The 26,012-nt window shown below is 39.3% G+C and overlaps 1 protein-coding gene across 7 annotated transcripts in view; it reads left to right on the top strand.

Annotated features, from left to right (window-relative positions):
• Nucleotides 1–26,012, top strand: part of LIFR (LIF receptor subunit alpha) — a 122,701-nt gene that overhangs the window by 39,412 nt on the left and 57,277 nt on the right. For 3 of the 7 annotated variants that reach the window (XM_055367621.2, XM_019013578.3, XM_004058927.5), the window contains exon 2: nt 25,511–25,671. In XM_055367621.2, the coding sequence (XP_055223596.2) occupies nt 25,530–25,671 (142 nt within the window). In that variant the 5' untranslated portion in view covers nt 25,511–25,529. Of the gene's footprint in view, nt 1–61; nt 1,267–4,725; nt 4,873–5,944; nt 6,065–10,988; nt 12,061–25,510; nt 25,672–26,012 lie in introns of those variants that run through there. The other 4 variants (XM_055367619.2, XM_055367618.2, XM_063700782.1 and 1 more) reach the window with 4 other exon arrangements.

Here is a 26,012-nt window from a genome sequence, read left to right on the forward strand (position 1 = left end):
GGGTCCCCAGGGGCGGCCCGGGCGGGGTGGGGCAGCGCTCCCGGCTCTGCGGAGCGTCCTAGGGGAGTGACCCCGGAGAGCGCCGCTCCGGGTCCCGCCGCTCTCCGCGCGCCCTTGGGTCACCCTCGTGTCCTGGGGGACGCGGACTCCAGCGCCCAGAACTTCTACCCCACGCAGGGCAGTGAGTTCTGAGGCCAGAGGTTACCTGGGGGATGGGAGGGAGCTTGAAATGTTTTTCCTTTGGAGAGGTGACCTGCCAGGTGATTTCGTGCCCTGCTTCAACTCCCCTTTAAACCTGTTCCTCGTCCTTTCTGTATCCGTAGTGCATTTGACTTACCTGTATTTTTATATGCTAACTTCCGAAGGTGGTGTACTGGTTAAACCCAAAGTTAAAGTGTTGGAGGTCAAAGTTAGGCTTTGTGAAAGATGCCATTTCTGTTATGTTGTGTAAAAGCACAAAGCTGGATTCAGGAGTTCTGAGCGACACAAAACTGCACATCACGTGTTCTGAATTTACATGATTAATCTGAATTAACGTGATTTTGCCCCCCACCCCCCACATTCCGCTACCAAAAATACATGAGGTCTTTTATTTGCAGTTGGGTATCTTTGTGTTCCTTTTTGAATGTTTAATGCAGTCAAATATTGTTATAACCTGTATTGTTATTGAGTGGCATTTATATGGAAATCGGTTCTTTGCATTTCTTTTTATGTGTCTTTAAAAGATACATTCTTTCAACAGAAAAGTTTCAGTTTAAAGTTTGTCTTCCGATTCCTGTTCAGTTTCAGATTAGTTTTTAATTTTAAAAAGTATTTGCTTGAAGTAAGATTAATGTGATACAGTAGTATCGTTTAGGCAGGGGTCCAGAAATGGTACAGAAATTAAATTTAAGGCAAACCTTTCCTTTTCACAAGTGGAAAAACCAAGGAGTTTTTTCAGCGCGAATGCTACTTGCCCTCCCCCTTACATGATTATTTTGCCACAGATCTGAAATTACATTTCACTATTACCAGAGAGTTTCTTGTCTAAGCCTGGCAGAGAAAAGGAAGCCTAAGTATAATGTGTTTTTTAAAAACATGAGACCGTTCTTTTACTTGTCTTCTACGTTGACTTTATGCTTTATAGTCGGAGGCAGCTGTTCATTTGGAAACTTCATTAGGGAGTTAGTTGCAAGCTCAATTTAAATATATGATGTGTTCTCAAGGTGATCGGAGCAGCTATTTCCTCTTCAAGAATTGAATTGAGACTTCTTTGCTTTGTAATAGGTGAGTGAGATCACTAGCAAGCCTCTTGATTAGTGGAGACTTGTATTCTCTTCTGGGGAATGAGAGTCAGGGACTCTGCTGTTGAAGGAGCAAAACTTTTGTGATTTTTGAAAAATTTGCTTCTGAATGGTCATCCTTGACAAATATGTTGGTAATAGTGTGCATTATTCTTACATTAATTGTGCAGCAGGTAATCTATTCACACTGGAGAAGATTCAATAGATATAAAAGATACGGAGTAGAGAGTATACCTCTCTCCCATCATGTTCCACAGCTACTGGCTCCTTGTGTATGTCTTTCCAGACATAGCCTATGCTCATGTAAACATTTTGTACGTGTTCTTTTTGTTTGTATTCCTAAAGATGAGGACCCATTGTGTACTCTGCACCAGCTCCCCCTGCCCCGCTTCCCTCCCCAGAGTACTAAATCATGGCAGTCTCCATTGGTATCTAAGAGAGTCTGCCTCATTCTCTAACAGCTGCTGAGTACTCCGTTAGGGATGGACCATAATTTATTTAATCTCTTCATTGTGATATATGTAGGTTGTTTCTGATAATTTGCTATGAAATTGTAAAGCATTAGTTTTTGAGGTTTTTAAGTGGATTTGGTTATTCCCAAAGGCCTAAAGGCAGTAGTCATTTGTTTCTTTATATCACCTTCCAGGAAATAAGTGTGCCTTCTCCCCAGCATACACTGTTTGCTTCTATATAACTTCACAGTAATCCATAAGAGTCTTTGGCATCTTTGCTGTGAAGTGGGAGCCATGATGGTCAGAAACTAAAGTCATTATTCCTTGGGTAACAACTTGGCTCTTTGTTTTAACAAAAGAAAAGAAGGAACAGATACACATTTTAAAGAATAATCTGAGGAAAAATTCTTAAGTGTTTAAATATTTTTGAACGTAGAGAGGCAGCTTGTATCTTTGATTAAATTGAAGATGAGGGTAGTTTATGTTTCATAAAATTCGGTTGCCATTAGGCACTCAAATCCCTGCCTTCTGCAGATTATCACCAGTATCTTATATTTTAATGTTAGTATAATATGGTAACAGATTTTACAGTTCATGATGGGATTAATAACTTTTAAGGTGATGGATGCTTTTAAAAAATATTTAGCTCTTGCTTTTCTTTAAAACAAATTGGGGTCTCATCAGCATGCTCTTGAAAAAGAATAAATTGTAAAAGTAATGCTAATGCTAGAAATTGAGCCTAATACATTATAAAGCTTGAACATTAGCCAATGTTGAGCTTCAGTATTTTCATTATGCTTATTTTTGAGGGCTATTTTTTAGGACTAGTGTAAGCTATCATAATCTTTTAAAATATATACATACATATTATATATATATATATATAGTTTAAATGGTCCAAACTCCTCTTAGAATTTAAGGCATTCTCTTGCCTTTTATTTGGTACTGTTGTGATACAAAACTGCTAACGTTGTCTGTATTTGTTCTGAAATAGGTGTTTATTGGGCATCTGTTAATATTTCAGACAACTTTCTAGGGACTAAATTATGGCACTGCACAGGACAGACAGACCCTGCTATAATCTCAGCGAAGGAGATGGATAAGAAGCAAAGATACAATAAGTGATGGTGACTAGATAGTGCTAAGTGCTGTGAAAGAAAGCAAGCAGGGTTGCATGGTAGAATGGGACAGGATGTGGGCTGCTGTTTTACATCAAGTGGCCTGAGAAGCCTCTCTGGGGTGGAGGGGTCTGAGCTGAGAGTTGAATGAGGGGGAAGAAGCCTATGATTTTGGAGATCTGAAAGAAGAGTGGCTTAGGCAGAGGGAAGGGCAAGTGCAAAGGCCCTGGAGCGGGACTGAGCCTTGCATACCTGAGGGACAGAGGACCGCCTCTGTGGCTGGAGTTGGTGAAAGGAAAGGAGAGAGCTGCAGGCAGGAGAAGAGTGGGCTGAGGTTGGTGCCCATATGTGTTGCATGTCAAGAAATGTTTACAGAAGTGGGAAAGATGTGAGTGGTGGAGTTCCTCTATAGGCTGGAAGCTCCAGGGGGCTAGCAACACATCTGCTTGTTACCCATTGCATTTGCAGCACCAGAAACCACCTTCATCACATAGTGGGCTATGAATAGTTATTGAGTAAATGAATAATTAGAGAATTTACGAAATAATCTTACCTGCTTTTGGTCAAAATACTTAGATTTGGGAGTCTTTTAGTTTTCCAGCTTGGCTCTGGCCTTTGACATCAGCCAATTGGTTATACTGTTATCACTTTTCTTTCAAATTATCACTTTTGTCAAACTATTGCTTTAAGTCAATTACACTTGACTGCTCTTCCATGAAATTCAAGTGTAAAACCTTAAAAACAAACCTTTTCAGTAAATTATAGTGATTTGTGAGAGATTTTCAGAAAGGTGAGCATTTTTATCTTTTATTTCCGTGGAATAGCCATTTGTGTAAGTGTAAGAGTTCAAAGATGCCTTTTGTGTGTGGGTGTGTGTATTGAATGTTTTAATTCTTTGGGCCAGATGACAGACTAATGAGTAGATAAAATATATGTAGGTACTTTTATTCTCACAGGAGGAATGTGTGCCTGCCCTATAGGGAATATCAATAATTTGTGGCATTTCCTTTTCCCAACTTCTAATCTGTCATTCTAAATATTAATTGAAAACTTGGGAAATGAGTTTTATGCCAAGCAATTGATATAGATGTCTAATAAGAATCTACATCTTTCTCCTGTGACTTTTGGACTCCTGTTTCATATTAGAAGTGTTGTGATCTTCCAGAATGATGGTTTTTAACTTTTTTATTTCCTATCTTAGTCAATTAATAACTTAGCATAATAAGCAGTTTCTACTTAAGACAATTTTATTTCCAACTGTTTCTCTTAAGTTCTGTGCAAATTATATGTAAAGGAGGGTTCTTTAGGTCCTTAGTCTTCAGTAAAGAAGCCTGTGTCCTTTTGTCCTGATATAGCAAAAGCTCTTCAGTAAAAGAGTAGAAACACCTACCAGTTGGGGTAAATTTAGAGGCTTAGATGCCCGAGTTAAAGCACTTTTACCAATTCCTTTACCTTTCCTTTTGTGAAATATGGGAATTGCAACTTTGTCTTACGTTGTCTAAAATGACAACACATGCATTCTTATAGGATGTTGCTGCTGATACTGCTCAGGTGAGCAAAGCTATGTGTTTGGGAGATACTATTCTGTGCTTTCATGTTGGAAGTTGAGGAAAAACTTCTGGTAGGTGGATTTTTTCTATACTTTTGCACAGAGGTGAAAATCTTGGCTTCCAATCATTCTTCTGGTTTGTAAGGCAGATACAGAGAAAGAATTGGAATCATTGTATATATGCTATATTACTAAGCGGCAGTATCCTTAGAGGCCACAAGGCGGTGATATCACTACCTAAAGTGTATGTGTGGTGCTCTTCCAGAGAATGCCTTCGAATACTGAGGCCTCTTGCAATACCTTCTTTTAACTTCTCCCCACAGTGGGCTTCTCCAAAGACACCCTGAATCCGAGGACTGCTGAATTGTGGAACATCTGGTGGAAAATAGCAAGAGGTGACAGAAATGCTAATGGGGCAGTGAGATGTAGACTTCAGGCAGAATTGTTGTACCTGTCGAGTTGGAGGTAAGGTGAGTGGGAGAGAGATGAGAATCGCCACCAGGACTTTAGGCTGCAGCCCCTGAGGACACCCGAGTGCCACAGTAAGCGCTAAGGCGCCTGCTGCATGGGGACAGGATGCCAACTGTTTCCATGCAACGGGCCTGGAGACCCACAGCCCTGCCATGCTTCATGCCTTAGTGTTTATAATGCAGTACAAAGGTGAAGGAGGCAAGACCATTGCAAAAACATCTCCATAGAAACAGTTAAAGTTAGGAGCATACATTTTCTTCTTGCTGGAACTTCATCCTACATTTATTCCTTGAAGTTGCCTGGATCACCACAATTTTACTGTAAATGTAAAATTGTTCTTTTGGGAGAGTCTGATTTTGTGGAAAAACTATTTAGAGCTTAAAATGCAAAGCTCTTATGAATAATAGAAAATTAAGCACTTAAACAAAAATCAAGTAAAGTAGATAACTTGATTGAAAGCTGGAAGGCCCTTCAGATCCATCTGGTCAGCTTCTTAAGATAAAGAAACTTAGACCCAGAGGTGGTGTTATAATTTGCCGAAGAATCCAGGAGTCCTGATTGGCAGTGTAACCATGATCTTCGGACTCTTAAGTGCAGGGTTCTCAACTCCTCTCTAGAGCCAACAGCTCCTCAAGGGCAGGAACTTTTGCGAGATTTACCACCGTGTCCTTAGCATTAGAACAGTGCCTAGTCCATAGTAGACATTCACATATTTGTTGAATAAGTGATTATCTAAAGGAATTTTAAGAACCTCAGATTGCCATGTTAGCTATAAGACAGTACTTATACAATCTGAAAGAATATACAGTTTTATGAGTTTCTTGTTAGAAAAATAGAGCATGTTGCTATTAAAACCCAAACTCTTAAGCCAGACAGGCAAACGAAGGTGCAGTGTTTTACATCTTAGCTTGGTACCTTTCAAAGTCTGTTATCACTGGATTTTCTAAAGCCATTCTGTTAAGTTCAGCCTACTGGTATCTGGTATCATTAAGTTTTATATTTTGTATTTGAAAACAGATGCTTTAAAATCTAGCATTTATTGTTTGAATTTTTCCCTGTTTTTTTTTTCAGATGTGCTTTATCAGTAGCTCAGCTATTTAAAAAATTTGTGGCCATATGGGGATATGATTGTTTAAAACCAAATCTAGTCAACTGGAGGATTTTGGAAATTGTCACTTTCAAATGCTGTTGGTGGGTGTTTCAATTGTTATAACTTTACAGGAGGGCAATTTTGTATTACTCATCAGAAGCCTCAAAAATGTGCCCCATCCCTTAGTCAGGCATGTTCACCGCTAGCAATGTAAACGAAGGAGAAACGATAAAGCATGTGTACAGAGACCAGTCTTTAGCAGTGCTTATAGTGCGTTTGTGCACCATACTCCTGTCGATACCTTTCTCCTCGCAGTGATTCTTAAGAAGCCTACTTACTGGGATGTACCAAAATCTGGAGGGAGGTCCTCTGAAATTTGGAAAAAACTCACTTCCAGATTCTAGTGACCACCACAAAAATATACATTAAAAAAAACCCTCCTCTAATTTGCAAAAATAATTTTTGTAAGTTTTTTTTGTGAAACGGAGTCTTGCTGTGCTGCCCTGGCTGGCGTGCAGTGGCGCAATCTCAGCTCACTGCACGCTCTGCCTCCTGGGTTCACACCGTTCTCCTGCCTCAGCCTCCCAAGTAGCTGGGATTATGGGCACCCGCCACCACGCCTGGCTAATTTTTTGTATTTTTAGTAGAGATGCGTTTCACCATGTTAGCCAGGATGGTCTCGATCTCCTGACCTCGTGATCCGCCTGCCTCGGCCTCCCAAAGTGCTGGGATTACAGGCGTTAGCCACTGTAACCAGCCTGTAAGTTTGTTTATAATAGTTATAAACTAGAAACACCTTAAATGCTCAATAATAGGGGGACTCATTAAATGAATTGTGGTACATACATGTGATAGAATACCCTTTCTTTAACAGTGATGTAGGGGAATATTTATAGATGTGGAAAGATACTCAATATTTGTAAACTGAAAAAGCAGATTGTAAAACATATGGGTACGTTGATCCTTGTTTTTGCTTATGGAGTGTGTGTGTGTGTGTGTGTGTGTACAATTTTCTACATATTATGTAGTAAAATGCCAGGAAGATTATAGGCCGAATGTTAGGTGATACTGTCTTTCATGTGTGGAAATTACAATTGACTGTTATTCTTTTTACTTTCCTGGATTTCCCACACATAAAGCATGCCGTGTGGTGAAGAGTCTTGGATCAGATCCCATTTCCCATTTGCTACTACTGGTTGTGTGAACTTGGGCAAGTTTTGTATTTCCTTATCTGTGAAATGGGGATAATAATATCCAGCTCATGGTGCCCACATGTAGTATTTAATACATGTTACCTTGATCTCACTGATCTGATATGGTGATTAAAGCCAGTATTCTATTCTTAATACAGAATTTCCAAGCAGAATAATTGTGTTATGTAAGTTTTATCAAACTGTTACGGAAAGCATTTCAGGGCATTCTGACAAACTATTTTGTTGCTTCTGGTCACTGGGAAATATTTTGTCGAGTTTTATTTACTTTAAAACTGAAATGCCTTCCATTGCCAATACATTTTATTTTGAATTGAAGGCATTTTTCTTCTTTTTCTGTTGTTGTCTTGAATAGTCCTGTATAAATTTTTGAAGGTCAGGGTCTGATCTTTCTTTCCTTTTATAGAGGTGTTAGAGTGGGATGTGAGTCATTCACGTCACTGTTGAGTGCCTTTTCTTTAACAGGCACTAGGTAGGCATCAGATTTGCAGCAGTGTCCTGGACACATATGTCTCTGCCCTGTGAATGACATATGGAAGTGACCAGTGTGGTTCAAAGCCAGGAGGCCCACTCATAAATAGATAGTTACTACAGTTAAGTATCAAGTAGTTCTCATTTCCTCTCCTCTGATTTTAAAAGGAATTTTGTTGTGATGTTACATCTTACTGAACACAAACATTGCCTCCTGCTTATTCAACAAACTACTGTATATGAGGAACATACTAGGTTATTTCACTTTGTTGACATTCATGAATGATTTAGTGATGACTTACATTACACAAGTGTGAGAATATCCTAGGTTAATAGGCTTAAAATTGCTACTATATATCTTCTGTGAAGGATAATCTTTCATTATCTTAAGTATGACCTCATGCCTTTCTGAGATTATCTTTTGTAAAATTATTGAAAATGAGCTCCTCCTAGCAAATCTAGGATGCATGGAATTTATGGCTATCCCACTTGAGAAATTCTAGCGCATGATATTACTGAGAGTGGCATTAAAGCATTTACAGTCGTGTACCATGGAAAGATGTTTAGGTCAGTAACAGACCATATATATGATGGTGGTCTCATTAGATTATGATACTATATTTTTACTGTACCTTTTTTATGTTTAGATACCCAAATACTTCTGTTCTGTTACAGTTACCTTCAGTATTCAGTACAGTAACGGTGTACAGATTTATAGCCTTAGGAGCAATAGGCTATTATACCATATAGCCTAGGTGTCTAGTAGACTATGCCATGTAGGTTTGTGTAAGTACACTCTATGATGTTCACGCAACAACAAAATTGCCTAGCACGTCTCTCAGAACTGTATCCTTGTCATTAAGCACACATGACTATATTTAAAAATAATGTTTCCATTTGACAGTGTGTAAAACTACATTAGTTTTGTAATTAGTTTTATGTAGGGAGTTTTTTTTTTAAGTTGGCCACTGTTCTAAATATTTTGATAACATGTGGACCCTCAGTAGTCGTGAAAGATACGTCTTGGAATCTATGACAAATACTGAGCTTGCATTTTATTTTCCTCATACGGCCAAATAAAAGAAAGAAAATTTCTTGAGTCATGTTTTCATGTTCCTGTGTAGAATTCATGGTAGGATAAGTTACATCACAGGTTGTGTAACCAACAGCAAAGTCACCATTTTACTTCTTTTTTTGCTTGAATAAATTAGCCATATTTTGAGAGGTACGTGTAAGTTAGGGGAAGAACAAATTTAGGAGAGTTATGAATCAAGAATCATTTTTGGACACAGTTTAAGATATGTGTGAGACTTGCAGGTGACAAGTTGTGCATATAGATATGTATTCTATCTATCTCGTCACACTGGAGGTGACAAGACTTGCAGGTGACAAGTTGTACATATAGATACTTATTACTTCTATCTCACATTGTTCTACCCCATACCATTGCCTTACATGGACTTTACTCCCCTTGCCCCCACTGGAACTGGCAGTTAGCTTTCTTTTGGGGGTCTTGGGGATTTACTTTTCACAAAGAAACACTGTATGAGCTGCACTGAGTATGTAATGGTGACTGGAGAGCAACCAAGCTGTGTTGACATGTAGACATTGGGTCGCTGGCTAGACTTAGGACTTTGCCAACTCACCCTTTCCTGAAGGCCAGCTTCAATAAAATTACAGATGACTGTTTTGAAACTTTTTCAGCTCACAAATAGTCAAAGCTGTGAGTGCTGAACTCAGTGCATTCCACAGGCTGCATTGCTGGGATCAAAAACTCAGATGCTTACAGGGACAGTGGACATTACATAAATGGCAGAAGTGGGCCTGTCCTGCCTTTTGTCTTTATGCTTTTGATATAGAGACAATCAGAAATATGTCACTTTCTCTTTAACTCTACTGCAAGATAGACAACATTGACAATCTAGATGGTAAATGGCAACTGGAACTTGTCTCAGTTTTGAAGACCAGTAAGGAAAGGTGAGAACTGTGAAAAATTCTAGAACACATGTTCTTAGGAAGGAGTAACTGCTCTTACCTGGAGTTGATTGTTATCCTGTGAGATGTGGAATGAGTATTTCCAGAGCTTCTTAATTTTGATTTTTAAACACTCTATTTTGCAATATTGACAAATAATTCAAGGGGTTTTACATTTTGTTTTTTTTATGTATATGGTTCAAACAAAACACATCTAAAGGCAAAGCCTGCCAGTTTTAAACTGTGGTAGGTAACATTTCTTTGCCCATCTTTTCCTTCACTTTTTTCATATAGTTCAGGTCATACTGGATATTCAGTTTTGTTCCTTATCTTTTCATGTAATGGCGTATATATGTTTCTTCATGTTGCTAAAAATTCTTTAGTATGTATTGATGACTGTGTAACATTTTATTCTCTGGATGAACTATAACTTGAGCATTTACATTGTTTTAAATTTTTCCAGTTTGTAATTAAAGTTACAGTAAATATATTTAAGCATAAAGCTGGATTTTTTCCCTTCTCCAATAAATTTCACATTCTTCCCTTAAAATTGGTTTATTGAGTCAAAACAACTAAATATCTTTAAGACTTTTGATACAGTTGAATTTTCTCCACATTTATTTGAATACTAGGAAATAAAATATTTGTTCATTTTATTAGCTGGTTTTATTTTGTGATTTATCCGTTATTTGATTTTACATTGGATTTTTTTTCTTTTTTTTTTTCTTTTTTTTTTGAGATGGAGTCTCACTCTGTCACCCAGGCTAGAGTGCAGTGGCGTGATCTCGGCTCACTGCAAGGTCCACCTCCCGGGTTCACGCCATTCTCCTGCCTCAGCCTCCCACATAGCTGGGACTACAGGCGCCTGCCACCACGCCCCGCAAATTTTTTGCATTTTTAGTAGACACAGGGTTTCACTGTGTTAGCCAGGATGGTCTTGATTTCCTGACCTCGTGATCCGCCCACCTCGGCTTCCCAAAGTGCTGGGATTACAGGCGTGAGCCACCGTGCCCTGCCCTGGATTGTTATTTTTTTAAACATAAGTAGCTTTTTAAAAATTATAAAAGTAAAAATGCTCATTTTATAAAAATTAAGGAAGCTCAGGGAATATAAGTAAAAATACAAAAAAAAATTTCAGTTTCACCATTCAGAGATAACCCCAGGCAACATTGTTACATATCCTTCTAGATTAATTTCTGTGCATATATATATATGTGTATACACACACATATATTTATGTCTACATCTCCAAATATGTTAAACCGTGGTTGGAATGGTATGTACATACTGTCTTGTAACATGATTTAATTTTTTTTTTTTTTTTTGAGACGGAGTCTTGGTCCGTCACCCAGGCTGGAGTGCAATGGCGTGATCTTGGCTCACTGCAAGCTCCGCCTCCCGGGTTCAAGTGAGTCTCCTGTCTCAGCCTCCTGAGTAGCTGAGACTACAGGCGTCAGCCACCACGCCCGGCTAATTTGTGTATTTTTAGTAGAGATGGGATTTCACCATATTGGCCAGGCTGGCCTTGAACTCCTGACCTCAGGTGATCCACCCGCTTCGGCCTCCCAAAGTGCTGGGATTATAGGCATGAGCCACTGTGCCTGGCCATGATTTAAGTTTTTTAACTTATATTAATAATCTTCCATGGTGCATAACTGCACACTAGATTCAGTTTATTCATCCATTATTCAGTTTACTTAACAAATATTTATTGCACACTTTTTGTGTGCCAGGCAGTTTTTCTAGCTGTTGGGGGCTATAGCGCTGAAGAGGAGTGCTGAACAGGAGCCTGCTTTCTGTCTCTTCCTCCCCACCTATGCTGAACTCTCAGGTCATGCTGGATATTCAGTACTGGATACTCATGGAGCTCAGCATCTAGGTGGGGAGGGAGGGACAATAAGTCAGGAATTATGTATGCATAGATACCTCTAGGTATTGATGTGTACGCTGAAGGATATAAAATAGGATACCACAAGGAAGAGTGAGCAGTGTGTGGTTGTGGTGCGGGATTTGGGGGAGGGAGGCAAGCAGGGAATTGTCCCCCTTTCTAGGTGATGAGGAGAGGCCTTCCTGAGGAAGTGAGTGTTAATTTGAATGATGAGAAGAGTCAGGGGAAGGTGATTCCCCATGATAGGAATGACAAGTGCCAGGGCCCTTGGTGGATCAAGCTTGGTGCATGTGAGGAATGGAAGAAGGCCCTGGAGACTGGAAGCCGGTGACCAAAGGAGAGACGTGTATGTGAAGAGTGTGGAAGGGGATGCAGGACAGAGAGTGGGGTGTGCTTATAATGAGAATCCACTAGACAGTTTTAAACTGGGGAGTGACATGATCTGATGGCTGTTTTTGAAAGGTGCTGCTTTGTGCGCAGTGGATTGGTGGGGAGCAAGACTGGAAACAAGAGGACCACTTCAGAGGCTCTTATAGCAGTTCAGGCAAAAGAGGTTGGTGCGCTTAATTTGGGGGTAGCAATGAGGATGATGGGTGTTTTTTCCTTCGGCACGCATTTGAAGGTGTAGCAGCTGGTAGTACATGGGGAGTGGGTAGAGGCCGATAGGGAAGGAAAGGAATGACTCAAGGATGACTGCTAGGTTTTTTTGCTTGAATAAATTAGCTATATTTTGAGAGAGTGTAGGTTAGGGGAAGAACAAATTTAGGAGGGTTATGAATCAATCAGTTTTGGACATAGTTCAAGACACCTATGAGACTTCCAGGTGACAAGTTGTACGTATATCTGGAGAAAAGTCAGGTAGAAAGTGGCATATAAATCTGGGAGGAAGGAAGGGTAAGATAAATTTCTAAATTACCACATATAGATTTTAATTAACATGATTGAGAAATTATTAAGAGTACAGAAAGAGAGAAGTGGGCTGGAATGCATGAAGAGATGTCATCTTCTTTACTCAATCCCAAAGTGATGAACATTAAGGTTATTTCATTTAAATTATAAGTGCATTTAGTGAACACACCTTTGAAATCTTGTCTGATATCTCCTGAGGAAAATTTCCTAGAAGTAGATTATAAGTTGCATGTGAAGTGCTTGAATGGAGCCTACCACATAGTGAGCTCTTGATAAATATTTGTAGCCTTGGTTTATTATCTTCATCATTCTTACTGTTATTGAGTGAAAGGATTTCAATTGGAAAGACAACATAATGGCTCACAATTCAGACTCTAGAGTCATAATTGCAAGTCTAGGTTCAAATTCTGGCTTCGCTCCTTACGAGCCACAATACTTTGGATAAGTCACTTAATCTATTTCCTCATGCATGCCATGTGAAAAATACCAAACCTCTTTGGAGGGTTGTGAGAGTACAGGTTAAGTGCTCGGGCCTCCCTGGAGCATGTGGCCTGTGGCTTTACACAACTACAGGTTGGGTTCCAATTTCTCCACATTGTCCAGGGTAGTATCTAGTATTATTCTTATTAACCTTTTCCAATCAGTAGAAATATGGTTTCACGTCATTTTCATGTTTATTGCCTATTTATATTTCTTAGTATGTGAGTTGCATATTTTTATTTCTATTGAAGGTATTCATCTTGCTTTAGCATCTTTTTTAGCCATTTGTATATCCTAAGTATAGTGACACTTGTCATATTTGTTGCACTATTTTTTCCCAGGGAAAAAATCTTCATTGTGCTCAGTTTGGTGAGAAAGATGGTTTTATAAATCATTGTTATATAATATTATATGTAGTAATGTAAGCATATGCATTACGCCCTGAGAACACTGGGGAAGGTTGGATTTGGAACAGTGTGCACTGAAATTTGAAGGATGAGTTGATATTTGTTAAAGGGACAAGGAAGAGTGGAGTGGGAAGGACATTCCAGGTAGATGATCTGTCTGTGCAGGAACACTGAGGCACCACAGAGCCTGACATGTTTACACATTTGGTGGAACTTAAGCACAGGGCCACTGTGAGGAGGTGCACAGAGATGGCACTGGGGACTTAGGCTGGCATGAAAAAGCTAGAGCCTCATGCCATGTTCAACTTGGGACCTTTCCCTGTAGGCCAGGGAGAGCCATGGAGGATTCTAGGCATACAAAACTGAATTTGTGCTATGGGAGGATCAGAAGTCCTGAGACCAGTTAGAAGCATTGCATTTGTGCAGGCTGAGGGAAAGAGGCCCCAACTAGGCCCGACTCTGGAGGTTTGTCCTTATTTACCTGGTAAAGTTGAGGGAGTGGCACAAGTGGTAGTCATAACTAGAGGCATCATGCTGCCTCTACCATCTTCTATCATGTCCTTTTTATAAAGCTTCTGATTAAACTTACATAATAAAAAAGGATTTGTTATTTAAAGCTCTCAAACACAGATTTATTGATGCCTTACCCTCAAGTTGCTAAACATTCAAGTGTCCCCACATGTGGGTACTTCTTCTATGAAATAGGTAGTAGCTGACACTTATGGTGAGATGGGATTTACTAGAGTAAGATTTACATTGAGCAAGAATTTATGATGACTTGGGCAGTAATAAAACCAACAATCATAATATATGTTTCATGTTAATACTTTGATATTAGATTATCTACTTATTTTTCAAACTAAAATGAATCCTCCAATTTTAATACCACTGGAGGACACGATTTTAGACATTATGTGTCTGATAAAGTGAGAAGACAAAAAGGTAGTCCTTCTTAATATTTTTATGGCCATCTTACAATATTGGCCCAGCTTATTGACCATTTTTTTGTGGTTTTCCCGTGTGTTGCTGCTAAATCATATCTCCTCCCATCTGTATTTGTTCATTTTCTGTGTGTTATTGTTATCAACATTATCATTTCATTTTGGACCCTGACATCCATGCTGAATTTATTTTATTGGATTTATTTATTAGAATCCTATTATTACACCCTGTATATTTGCTATTTTGCCCATTTTTTTCCATCCACAGATAAGTTGGATATGATTCCTATATCTTCATCCAACTCATTAATGAAGATACCAAGAAAAACAGTTTTTGATATCTGTCTATATCACTTTTGTCCAGGTTGACATCATCCTATGAATTAGCACTCTGAATAAGGTTGATCATGTGATAAAAGCAGCCTCTTCACTCTGTTTACACAGCTTGAATTTCTTTACCTTGCTAATACTCATCTTTCATGTATTAGAAAAGATTTTGTTCAAACAGATACATTTTGTTGTTTCTGATCCTTGCTTTTCCCAGCTTATCAAGTCGAGGCTAAGGATGGGCTGACGTGCATGGGTCTGAGGTCTTCTAGGATTCCTTTCTTAATACTGTTGATCATCTTATCCAGGATCAGTTATCAAGCTCACAGGCCTCTGTGTCTGTAGGATTTTATTTCTTAACAAGAATGCCCCTTTCTGAAATAGCTTTGCCAAATATCAGTTATTTTAGGTGCTGTTATGTTTTTCATACGCTCTTCCACTCTTACATAGAAGATGTTTCACCTGCTTAGATGTTGTAGACCATGGTCTGAAGCCAGAGCTAAAGGCTTTATTTTAGTTGTTGTTTTGAGAAGCATAATCTAAGATGATGCTTAAGATTTTGATATCTGGGGTTAAATAATGTCATAAAGAAAAAAATTTTGAATTATTTTGGAGTGGAAAGCTTCAGATTCTGACCCTAAAGAATGTTAAGAAAGCATTCAGGCACATTTTGGTCAACATCTGTGCATTGAAATCTAGGTCTTAAAACAGTTTATATTTTAAGATTATTTCAGCAGCAAGACAAGAATTTTTTAATGCCAGTACATTTTGTGACAGGTTAACTGGCTCCCTAAGAACTATATTTGGCTTGCAAATGTATTTTGCTTGGCCCACATAGTGTTTTTTTTTTAATTGGAATTAATTGCCAGCATTTAAAAATAAGGATATTTCATAATAATAATAATAATAAAAACGAAAAAATCAACAACCTGAATTTCCTGCCCTTTTGGAAAAACTGGAAGATCTGTGGCTGTACTGGCCGCTCGTCCTCTGTGGTATAATACAGACACAAGGAGCTGGCGAGGGGCTGCCCGCCAGCCTGTGTCATGTGAATGGCTCCAATCATTTCATCTGGCTGGCTCTTGGAGTATGTTTGAGTTTGCACCTGCTGAGTTGAGAGCTTAACCAGTTAAAAGTGTACTTAGAGTTGGAAGGAGAACAGTAAGATGGCAGTTATTTTCCATTTGTTCTCTGAACATAGACTGTCTGATCTTTGTTATAATGTGATTAGTGGAAGTGCTTGGTAGAGCAGGTGGTGTTTCCCCCAGCAACAGTATTCACCGGACAGGTCGGGGGAGAGCTGAATTTCTAATCACATTGTACATCTACCAGTTTGTTCCTGCAGGTGACAAACAAGGTTTTCTGAAAACAAAACAACCGTAAGTTTCTTATGATACTTAAAGTAGGGAAAGCAGGTGCTGGGTCTTAGTTGTGTAATTTGAGAGCTAAGACCTGAGATGTTAGGTGATTTATCTGAGCCCCTACCTGCCACCTATTCAGTGGTAGAATAGGGACTGGAGTCCGGGACTCCTGACTCCAGCTTAGTTGCTCATTTTACAGTTTAGTGTAATGGCCTGGAGCTGAGATTTGCAGTCAGAGTTGGCTACAGATCCCACTTTGCTCCTTACTAGCTGTGTGACCTTTCTGTGCCTCAGTTTTCTTATTATAAAAAGAGGGAAATAATAATACCGACCTTATAGGATTGATACGAAAATTAAATCCAATTTTGCATTGAAAGAACTTAGAAAAGTGGCTGCTCCTTAATAAACAGTATATAAATAATGCATAATATCTGAAATATATGTATAAATTATATTTTACATGGTAGAGTTAGCTAAAACCAGCATGTTACCTAGATAGAATTATTGTGTAATTAGTATTTTCCCCCCTCCTAGAATTTAGAAAGGCCTTTAGGGATAGTTTTACTCTGTGTATTACCCCCCCAAAAAAACCAAAAAAACTTCAATTTGAGCCAGTATTCTTTTTATTAATGAATTTTTGTATAGCAAACAGGTTCATTCAAAAGCATAAAGTTTGTCAGCTTACTCTTCAGAATGTAGACAAATAACTGAATGGTATGAAAATATTTTAAGTCCTCACCGAGGACTCTATTTGAATGGATTTGCTTCAGTCACCAAATAAATCTTGTACCTGTGGTGGATATAAAACACTCCTAGATTACGGATTTTACAAAGATAAGGCTCTGATCTTAGCTTATAGTGGAAAAGAGGGTGGAAGGAAGGGAGAGAATGATTTCCATAATACCTGGTATGATAAGAACAATGCCTAAAGGGGAAATTGATGTCCAGTGGGAGCATAAACAGAGCACTGTGTCTGGTTGGACATAGTGGTCAGCATGAGAACCAAGAGGAAGGCCGGGCGCGGTGGCTCACACCTGTAATCCCAGCACTTTGGGAGGCCGAGGCAGGCGGATCACGAGGTCAGGAGATTGAGACCACGGTGAAACCCCGTCTCTACTAAAAAATACAAAAAATTAGCCAGGCGCGGTGGCAGGCGCCTGTAGTCCCAGGTACTCGGGAGGCTGAGGCAGGAGAATGGCGTGAACCCGGGAGGCAGAGCTTGCAGTGAGCCGAGATCGCGCCACTGCACTCCAGCCTGGGTGACAGAGCGAGACTCCATCTCAAAAAAAAAAGAGAGAACCAAGAGGAAGAGATGCCTCTAGGAAAGGAGTAGAGGAAGTGGAAGAAGATTGCGGAATAGACGTGTGAATTTTAGTGTGGACGGTTGTCTGAGCTGTTGGTGGGCCAGCCTCCTGATATTTGGCCTGGAGCTTCAAAGAATGATAGGGTTAGTGATATAGATGCTGTTTAAAGCTTTGCAACTCACTATGGAAGATGGATTGTGTGAGGCCCTTGCCAGAGGGTTGTAAATTACGTATGCCAGAGAGTGAGGAGGGCCTGAGCCTCCAGAGCAGTAGAAATGGACTGGAGGGAGAGGATGGGGAAAGAGTCAAGGCATGTTTTAGGTAAAAGTGGCAAATCAGGTGGGAGGTGTGAGGAAGAAGGAAGAGTCAGGGTTACTCAGAAGACACTGGTGCCATGGGCTAAGACGGGGGTACAAGAGAGCAGGTTTGGAGGGGAAAGTGAGCTTAATTCAGTACATCTGGAGTTTTTGAGGAATCTGAAATATCCAAGGGGATATGAAGCATCAGAATATTTTGTCATGCCTGAAGGAACCTTACTTGAGTGGATTTGTGTAAGTAAGCAAGAAATTGTCTAGTGAATGGTTAATCTGTAACTGGGAAGAGGCCAATCCTGGGAACACGGATTTGGAAGTAATTAGCATACAAGTGATGTTATAGCCACAAGCACAGATAATACTGTTCAGTCAGGAAGTGAAGGATAGAAGGAGCAGTGGGCTAAGGAGTCCCACCAAGGAAGCTAAGTAGGAATAGAATCTGAATGGCATCTCAAGTCAGTGAGAGAAGGAATGGATTACCTAATAAGTGGTGTTGGGATAAGTGGTAACCACTTAGTGGGAAACAGAAAAGGTGGGTCCTTGACTCAACTGTACACTGAAATTAATTTTATATGGCATGAAGCTTAAAATGTGAAACACCTTAAATGTACTTGAAGGCAACATCAGGACAATTTGCATAGTCCCGGCATGAGAAAAACCTTTATGGTTAGAAACCACAAAGGACAAAATAGAGAAATCTGATCTAGTAAGAGTTAAACAAAAGACTCACTGGAAAGTAAAAGCGATTGGGAAATCTATTTGCTATGTATGTAACAGAGTTAATATGCATATTAAGATTTTTTTTCTTAGCAATCATTAAGGAAATGATTAATGCCCAATTAGAAAAAGGGGCAAAAGAGAATAAACAGCTTATAAATAAAGCATTGCAAATTACCAATAAACATATGAAAGGATATTTTAATTACGCAATAAAAAGAAATGCCATTTATGGCCCAACAGAATAATTTTTTTTTTTTTTAAAGACAATCCTTGGTTTTAGTGAGAAGTACTGGAAAATGGAGATGTTCCTGTTTCTTTTTAGAGATAAGTTTCCGTCATGTTTTCCTGCATGTTAAAGATTTCTTGGAAGAATGTTTTTCAGGTTGTTTAATAATAGAGCACTTCATCGTTAAAAGGGAAGAAACAAGTTCATTCGTTTGGTAGACATTTATATTTATTGAAGACTGTTACATACCAGTCACTCTTATAGCGTAGTTGAGGTGGGATATGAGTAGTCAGATGTTACTCTAAAGTATGATAGAGTGAGTCCCGAAAGATGGAAGAATGGGAAATACAGGAGACATTGCAGGGGGCACTCCATTGGAGGCAGTGGTTTTGGGAGAGGCCTTGAGACCAAAGGGAATGTGGAGTGTTTGGGGAGCTGCTGCGGTATGGAGAGGAAGGGGTTCATGGCCGTCTCGAAGGGCTGTGCCCACAGTATGGAACTGGAACTGTGTGTTGAAGCAGTGGAGAGCCTTTGGAGGATTTTAAGCATGGAAGTGATGTATTCAAACTTGTTTTGACATGCTGAGGTTCATAATGGACTGGCTCTTGAATTAACAGGGAAGTCCACACTGCAATGGAGATTACTAAAACTGACATGGAGGATCCTGAAAAACAAAAACTTTGGAAGACAGTCTATTTTTAAAAGTTCCCAGGAAATGCAAAGGAATTAAGAAAAAAAAATTGACAAGATTATTCTATTTGAATAATAGACCAAAAAGTTATTTTGGGGAATGAATATCCTGCATTATGCACAGTGATAGATTTGTCTTTATAATGTAGCAAATGTTAAATTTCAGTATTATTTTCCTACATGCAGAATGCATATTGAAGTATGATACAGTGGAATCCCTAAGCAGCCAAGCTATCCTCTAACTCAGGTCCCCAGACTGTCACAGTTCACAGTGCCCGTCGTGTTTTGTTAATGTTTTTCATGATGCTTGTCGTCAAAAGAATTACCTAACAGTTGTCTTTATGAAATAGCTGGGTCCAAACAATTTAATGAGTATTTATGACCAAGCACTTTAGTAGCAGTTTGAAGAAATAACGTGTATCCACTTAAAAGGAAAAATATAATTGTCCCTCTATCTCTGTGGGGGCACGTTCCAAGACCATCACAGATGTGAAAATCTTTGGATGCCAAGTCCCTAATATAAAATGGTGTGGTATTTGTATATAACCTGTGCTTATCCTCTCATATGCTTTAAATCATCTCTAGATTACTTTAAATCATCCCTAATACAGTGTTAATGCTATGTAAGCAGTTGTTAAACGGTACTGTTTTTATACTTTTTTTTATTGTTGTACTGTTGTCTTTTATTGGTTTTGTTTTCTGAATATTTTCAATCCAAGGTTGGTTGAATCTGTGGTTGCAGAACCCTGGGATATGGAGGGTCTATGGTAGTATTTTTATTTCATTCTTAAAAAGCCTTAATTACTGATGAGATGTGTGAAGCTATTGAGTACTGCATAGCTTCCCAAATCTTGGAAACCAGCACCCTCATTTCCATTTCTACATTGATTTGTTTGGGTAGTACTTGTGTTTTATCCCAGCAATTACTAGTCCCTCCCTCTCTTCACCAAAGATAAAGATACAATGTCACACAAAAAAATGTAGCATGAGCAAATATTGAAACTGTGGACTACCTTGAACTAACGGTTTTCAGAGTGTTGGACAGATGTCACTTTGTTTCCTTCAAAAACTTAGATATTCTGAGATAGCTCTGTCAGTTTGCTTTGGTGTCTTGGGGTGCCTCAGTGCAGTTTGGGAGCCAGAGCTTTAACTTAGGTTCCTAGTGTTGGCAGTACCTGGGTTAGCATGCAGCCTAACAATGAAAGTATACTGTGTGGGCATATAATCATTTGTGCCTTGGTATTCATTCAGCCAGCTGGCTTAGAGTTTTTGGTGTCTGCTTTGTGCCAGGTACTGCTTGGACACTGAGGGTTACAGTGAATTCGGACGTGTTTGCTCTCAAGGATCTGACGGTCTGCAGGGAGAATTATAAGATTAGGAAGTGAAGCAGTAGAGCAGAAGTCAGCAAACTCTTTCTGTAAAGGGCCAGGCAGTAAATATTTTAGGCTTTGTGGACCATTCAATCTCTATCCTAGCCACTCAGCTCTAACATTGTCATGGGAAAGTAGCCATAGGTTATACTTAAACTAATGGGCGTGGCTGTGTTCTAGGAAGATTTACAAAATCAAGAGGCGGGTAAGATTTGGCCTATGGAACATGAATTGTGCAACCCCATGACATAAATATAATTAAAGTGTTGTGGAAGCAGCAGCAGATGGCATCTAACCTGTGGACTCTCAGAGGCGATGACAAACATACCTTCTGCTAGGAGCATCACTGCTGACTTGAGGAGGGTGCAGATGAAATTAGCAAGAAGGGAAAAAGGGTGCTGGCCTAAGGAGTCCTGAAGGGTCCGGCAGCTGTGGAATGGCAGCCATTTTAGTGTGGCCCGGACACACAGCAGAGGCAGTGTGCAAGGCCTCTTTCTAGGTTCCGACTCCAGTTGTATGGATTGTAGATTTTCTCTCTTGTTCTTTTTTGTTTTGTACCTCATTTTGGTCAGTCATGTCCTGTAGTACACGGAAGGTGATATATCTTTTGACATCTTGCATGTCTTTGTAAAATATATGTTATCCACTCAACAGTTTGAGTATAGAATTCAAGTGTGAAAATAATTTTCACTTGTATTTTGGAAGGTGTTCTTTTTAGCTTTTATTGCTAAGAAGTCTGGTGTGTTCCTCCCCTTCTCAAGAATATTTATGGGTCACACACCCAGTGTCTCATGTACACCCGTAACCTGCTCTGGAGGTGGTGCTGTCACCATCCCTGTGTTACAATGGGGGTTTGTCCACACTCACACCGCAAGTCACAGAGGCCTGACTTGAGTAATTTATTCTGATGTTGTTCTTATTCCTGAGCCCTTGTGTATGGCCTCCACTCCCTGGAAACTTGTAACATCTTTGATACAGATATTTTGATATTCTCAGTGATGCATCTTGGTATCAGTCTTTTCAAATTCCTTGTGCTGGGTTATGTGGGCTCTTTGAGGACTAGATTTTTGCTAGGACTAGACCTATATACTGATAAATTTTGCATACATCTTTGTTACTGCAGCTATGTCCTAGTTAATCTCCTTGAAACATCACTTTGTTCCAGCTTCCCTCTTTCTGAAAAGCTATTCATGCCTTCCTGTGCAGTCTAGTCTTCCCAGATAGAACTTCTCAGTCTGGCCAAGTTTATGTTTTTCGTAAGTATTTCTTTCTTTTAACTTGAAGAGCCCCTACACTTCACTTCAATAACACAATGGAGTCTACCAAACTGCAGAGTTTATGATCCTGAAAAGCCTTCTTCACTGGGGGCTAATGCTGGAGGAATTTAAGATCTTGTGGGAGGGAAATGGGATAAGAAAAATTGTTGCTGGTCAAAGTTTTTAAACAACGTTGATGTTTCCTCCTAGGAAACAGTAAAGAAAGGGACACTAGGAAGAATACAAATGAGCAGTGCGGGTACTGTTTACTGCCTGTGTGATTGCACTTGTTTGGCTCAACTCCCAGCATCTCCACTCCTGTGGATGGGTGACCCACTCGTAGGCTTATTTACCTTTACAGTAGTTCAGAGTCTTTTCTCCCTCGAGTGTTCCAGCTTAGCATTTAATTTCTTTTGAGAATTAATGACAAGGGAGTTATCTCATTGTATGGCAAAAAGATAGATTCTTGAGATAAAAGATGCTTTGGGCTGTCTTGATTCCTTTCACCCTGACTGTGCAGGTGTTGCCTGAGGCCTCCTTCTGCACACAAGGCTGGAGGCCTCAGTGCCACCAGGCTGGGTTCGTGCCAGCAGGACATGCTAACTCATTCTGTCACGTTTCCTGCTCTGTCTCTACCTACCTGTCCCCACCACCGCCACCATATTTATGTATATAGAGAGAGGGGTTGGGGGACAGGGGAACAGAGACAAAATAAGCAACAAAATGTGTTGGGACTAGTTTCTGGTATTTAGCTTTACTTTTCTCAACTCTTTTTTTCTAATTTTCTAAAGCAGAAAAGCCCTAAACCTCATGTACACTGGAACCAGAATTCTCAACGTTGAGAAAAATACAAGTCAAAGTACATGTGTGAACACTCATCTTCACAAACAAGGCCTTTAAAAGCTCAGGGGCACGTGTTGACAGGACCGAACTTTGCCATGTGGGGCCCCAGGCTCAAGTTCTGCCTGTGCTTTATGATGGTCTAAGATTGAAGTCAGCATATGTGTAAAGAAATAGAACCAGATATTTTTCTTTCCATTCAACAATCTTACAGATTTATTCTGCGTGATTACTTTTCTTTAGCAGAAGGGTTTATTGACTTTTTAAATCCTTTAAAATAATTAGTATAGGAAACAAACTGGTCACCCTTGGGCAGGAAGGATACTGCCCATGAGCATATTTTGTCTGGCCTTTAGAATGTGTAAAACATATGCATTATTTTCTTACATTTACAGACTTTGGTGTTTCATTTAAAATGCCAGATTTCTACCTCATCTGGAAAAATCAGCATATTTGGCAAAATGAGGCTGGTGGCTGCCACTTTTATGCTAGGCAGAGGGGCTGCAGTTTGCACCTGCTGTGAACACGTTTGTTACTTGCTTTGCCCCTGCATATTTGCATTTGCACCGTGTTGCTGCATCCTAATTTTGAAAGTTAGCTCCTGAAATTGTATAACAATTTGTGCTCCTCTAAGGAATAAGGCATTGACAGGGGAAAAAAGTGAATTCTGACAATGTTTCTATCAGGAGTGAGCAGAGAAAAGCTTCACAAGCATCACTTTTTTTCTGAAAGTACTTCGGAAGGCTCTGTTCGTGTATTGTTCTGGCCCACAGTAAGTCCATTTGAAAGTTTTGCTTGGTGGGGAAGTTTGATGTGTTATAAGCACAGTATTGTATTGCCCAAATAGACTTGCCCAGAATTCTCTGTGTAAATGTATCACACCAGAAAGTCTTCTTTATTATCCTGCTTAAGTTAAGCAGGCTTCAGTGACACTGCCGTTGATCCTTCTGTCCCTGGGCATCGCCTTCCTCCTGCTTACTGACCTCCTCAGCAGAGTCTTTGATCCGTGGCTGTTGCTGGCATAGGCTTTGTGTGAGCTCGCTACTGTCTGCGTGCCTGTTCCCTGTCAGCAGGAATGGAATATTACAGCTTCGCTTTGGGAAGTCTCTTATGTGGATCCTGAATAGAGAGCATGCCTCTCTGCTACAATGGTTGAGGCTGAAGCAGAGAGGGATTAAGTGATTTACCCTCAGCCATACCACTAATTAGTAATGGAGCCAAGATTAGCATCTAAATCTGGAAGCACCTGGTCCAGAGCTCTTTCTCAGCTGCCTCCCTCCACCCCTTCTTGCACTTCTTCCTGGCATGGCTGTAGGGCCTGTGTCTCTTTTTAGAATAATCGAAACTTGCAGTGAGGGACTGTTTCATTTCAAGATAATGTTTAGCCAGTCAGTGAATATGGTTTATGATTATTTAAGTCAGAGTTTGAGTTTTAGGGTCATGTTTGGCTCCATTACTCAGTTATTCTTGTACAGTTGTATAATTCTATAAATTCAGCAACTGGCATTTTAGACATTTTGTGAATACATTTTCATTCTACTAAGTAAACTCAATGACCCTGGAATTGACTAGGAAGTTATTCATTCATCCAGAAAATAATAGAACACTTTTGAAATGTGTGCTCACGCCTTTTGCATGTTTTGGTTATAATTAAGCTATTTGGGATTCATTTCCTGGGTTTTTGACAGTACTTGTCAGTAGCCGAGAAGAGATCTTGCCATCTGCTTTCACTAAGAAAAATATTTTTTCGAATTCTCTCAGTGGGCTCCAGTTATTTAGGTGTTGGATCTCCTTTCCTTTATCGAGTCTTCATTTCTTATCTTTTTTCCCACATTTTCAATTTTTTTTTTTTATTTGTTCTGAAAGATTACTCAATCTTTTTCTTATTTTAATTTTAGTATCAGACAATATGTTTAACTTCTAAGAGCTATTTTTATTTCCTGTTATTCCTTTTTCATTGCATCCTCTTGTTTTTTATAGTTATGTCACGTTTGCTCAGAGGACACTATTTAGAGTTTTTTAGGTTCTTTTTTTTTCTTTTAAGTTTTCTTGTTTCCTATATCATCCCTATTTTCTCTGGAAGTACTTTTTATTTTCCTTTTGGTTATCCTAAATTTCTCTTTAATATTTTAGCCTTTGCTTATATGTTTTGTGATCTTTGGTGCCCTGTGCCAATGTTGTAATAAATGAGGCAATTTTAGGTCTGACACAAGGGTTTTCAGTGTATCATAAGGACCTTGTTGGCTGGCGGTGCCCCTCTAGGAAGAAAGGATGAAGGGTGGATGGGAATTTCATTACTCTGGGGGATCCCTAAATGTCCAATGTGCAACATCTCCATACTGTTACCCTAGTTTTTTCTTTTTAAATTATTAAATTTGTATGAAATAGAAACTTTCCATCACCATGTAAATGGGAGACAAAACTAATATAACTTGTCATAAATGACTAAACACAAGTTAACATACTAATAAAATACATAAAAATATCAATCCAGGTATCACTTAAAATTGTCAAAAATTCAGTCTCATGCACCGCTTTTCTACATTTTAGTCGAGTTGGAGTAGAGTTGATAGCCATGTGCTTATAATTTCGTTGTAATTTTATAATTATAGTTATGATCTTTAACTTGAAGCCCATCATTTGAAAATTGGCCTCGTAGTAGATACCTAAAGCAACAGCTGTGTCCCAATTATTGATGTCTCCACAAGCCAGGGAAGCTTGAGTTTGAGTATCTCCAAAGTCTCTAAATGTACAGTGTTTCAGAATCTGTCAGAATCTATTTGAGTGTTTGTGTGCACAGTATAAGGTGAGCCTTCAGAACAATCTGAACACCATCTGGAATTCCTCTCCTAACCTAGGACTGACTGCATTGCACAGATGATGGATATTTACGTATGTTTGAAACGACCATCCTGGATGGTGGACAATAAAAGAATGAGGACTGCTTCAGATTTCCAGTGGCTGTTATCAACATTTATTCTTCTATATCTAATGAATCAAGTAAATGGCCAGAAAAAGGGTAAGTGCATCAGCCTTCCAGAGAATGAACAGATTGCAGTTTTATTTCCATTTTGATGACGAAGCAATTTTGTTGCTTTATTGACCCCTTTAGGATTTTGTTGGTTAAAATTCATTTTTTTGTCATCTTTTTTCTATGTACTTTTAGTTTCTTTTAAAAAGATCCTTAATGATAGATCAAAATATTATTTTACCATGAAAAATTAAAATATAATTTACATACAATAAAATTTGCCTTTTTAAGATTCAGTTCTGTGAGTTTTGACAATGAATGTAGTTATGTAACCACCAGCACAATCAAGATAGGGAACAGCCCCGGCACTGCAAAAGCTTCCTGGCTCC

Source organism: Gorilla gorilla, chromosome 19 (assembly GCF_029281585.2).
Source record: "Gorilla gorilla gorilla isolate KB3781 chromosome 19, NHGRI_mGorGor1-v2.1_pri, whole genome shotgun sequence".
NCBI lineage: Eukaryota > Metazoa > Chordata > Mammalia > Primates > Hominidae > Gorilla > Gorilla gorilla.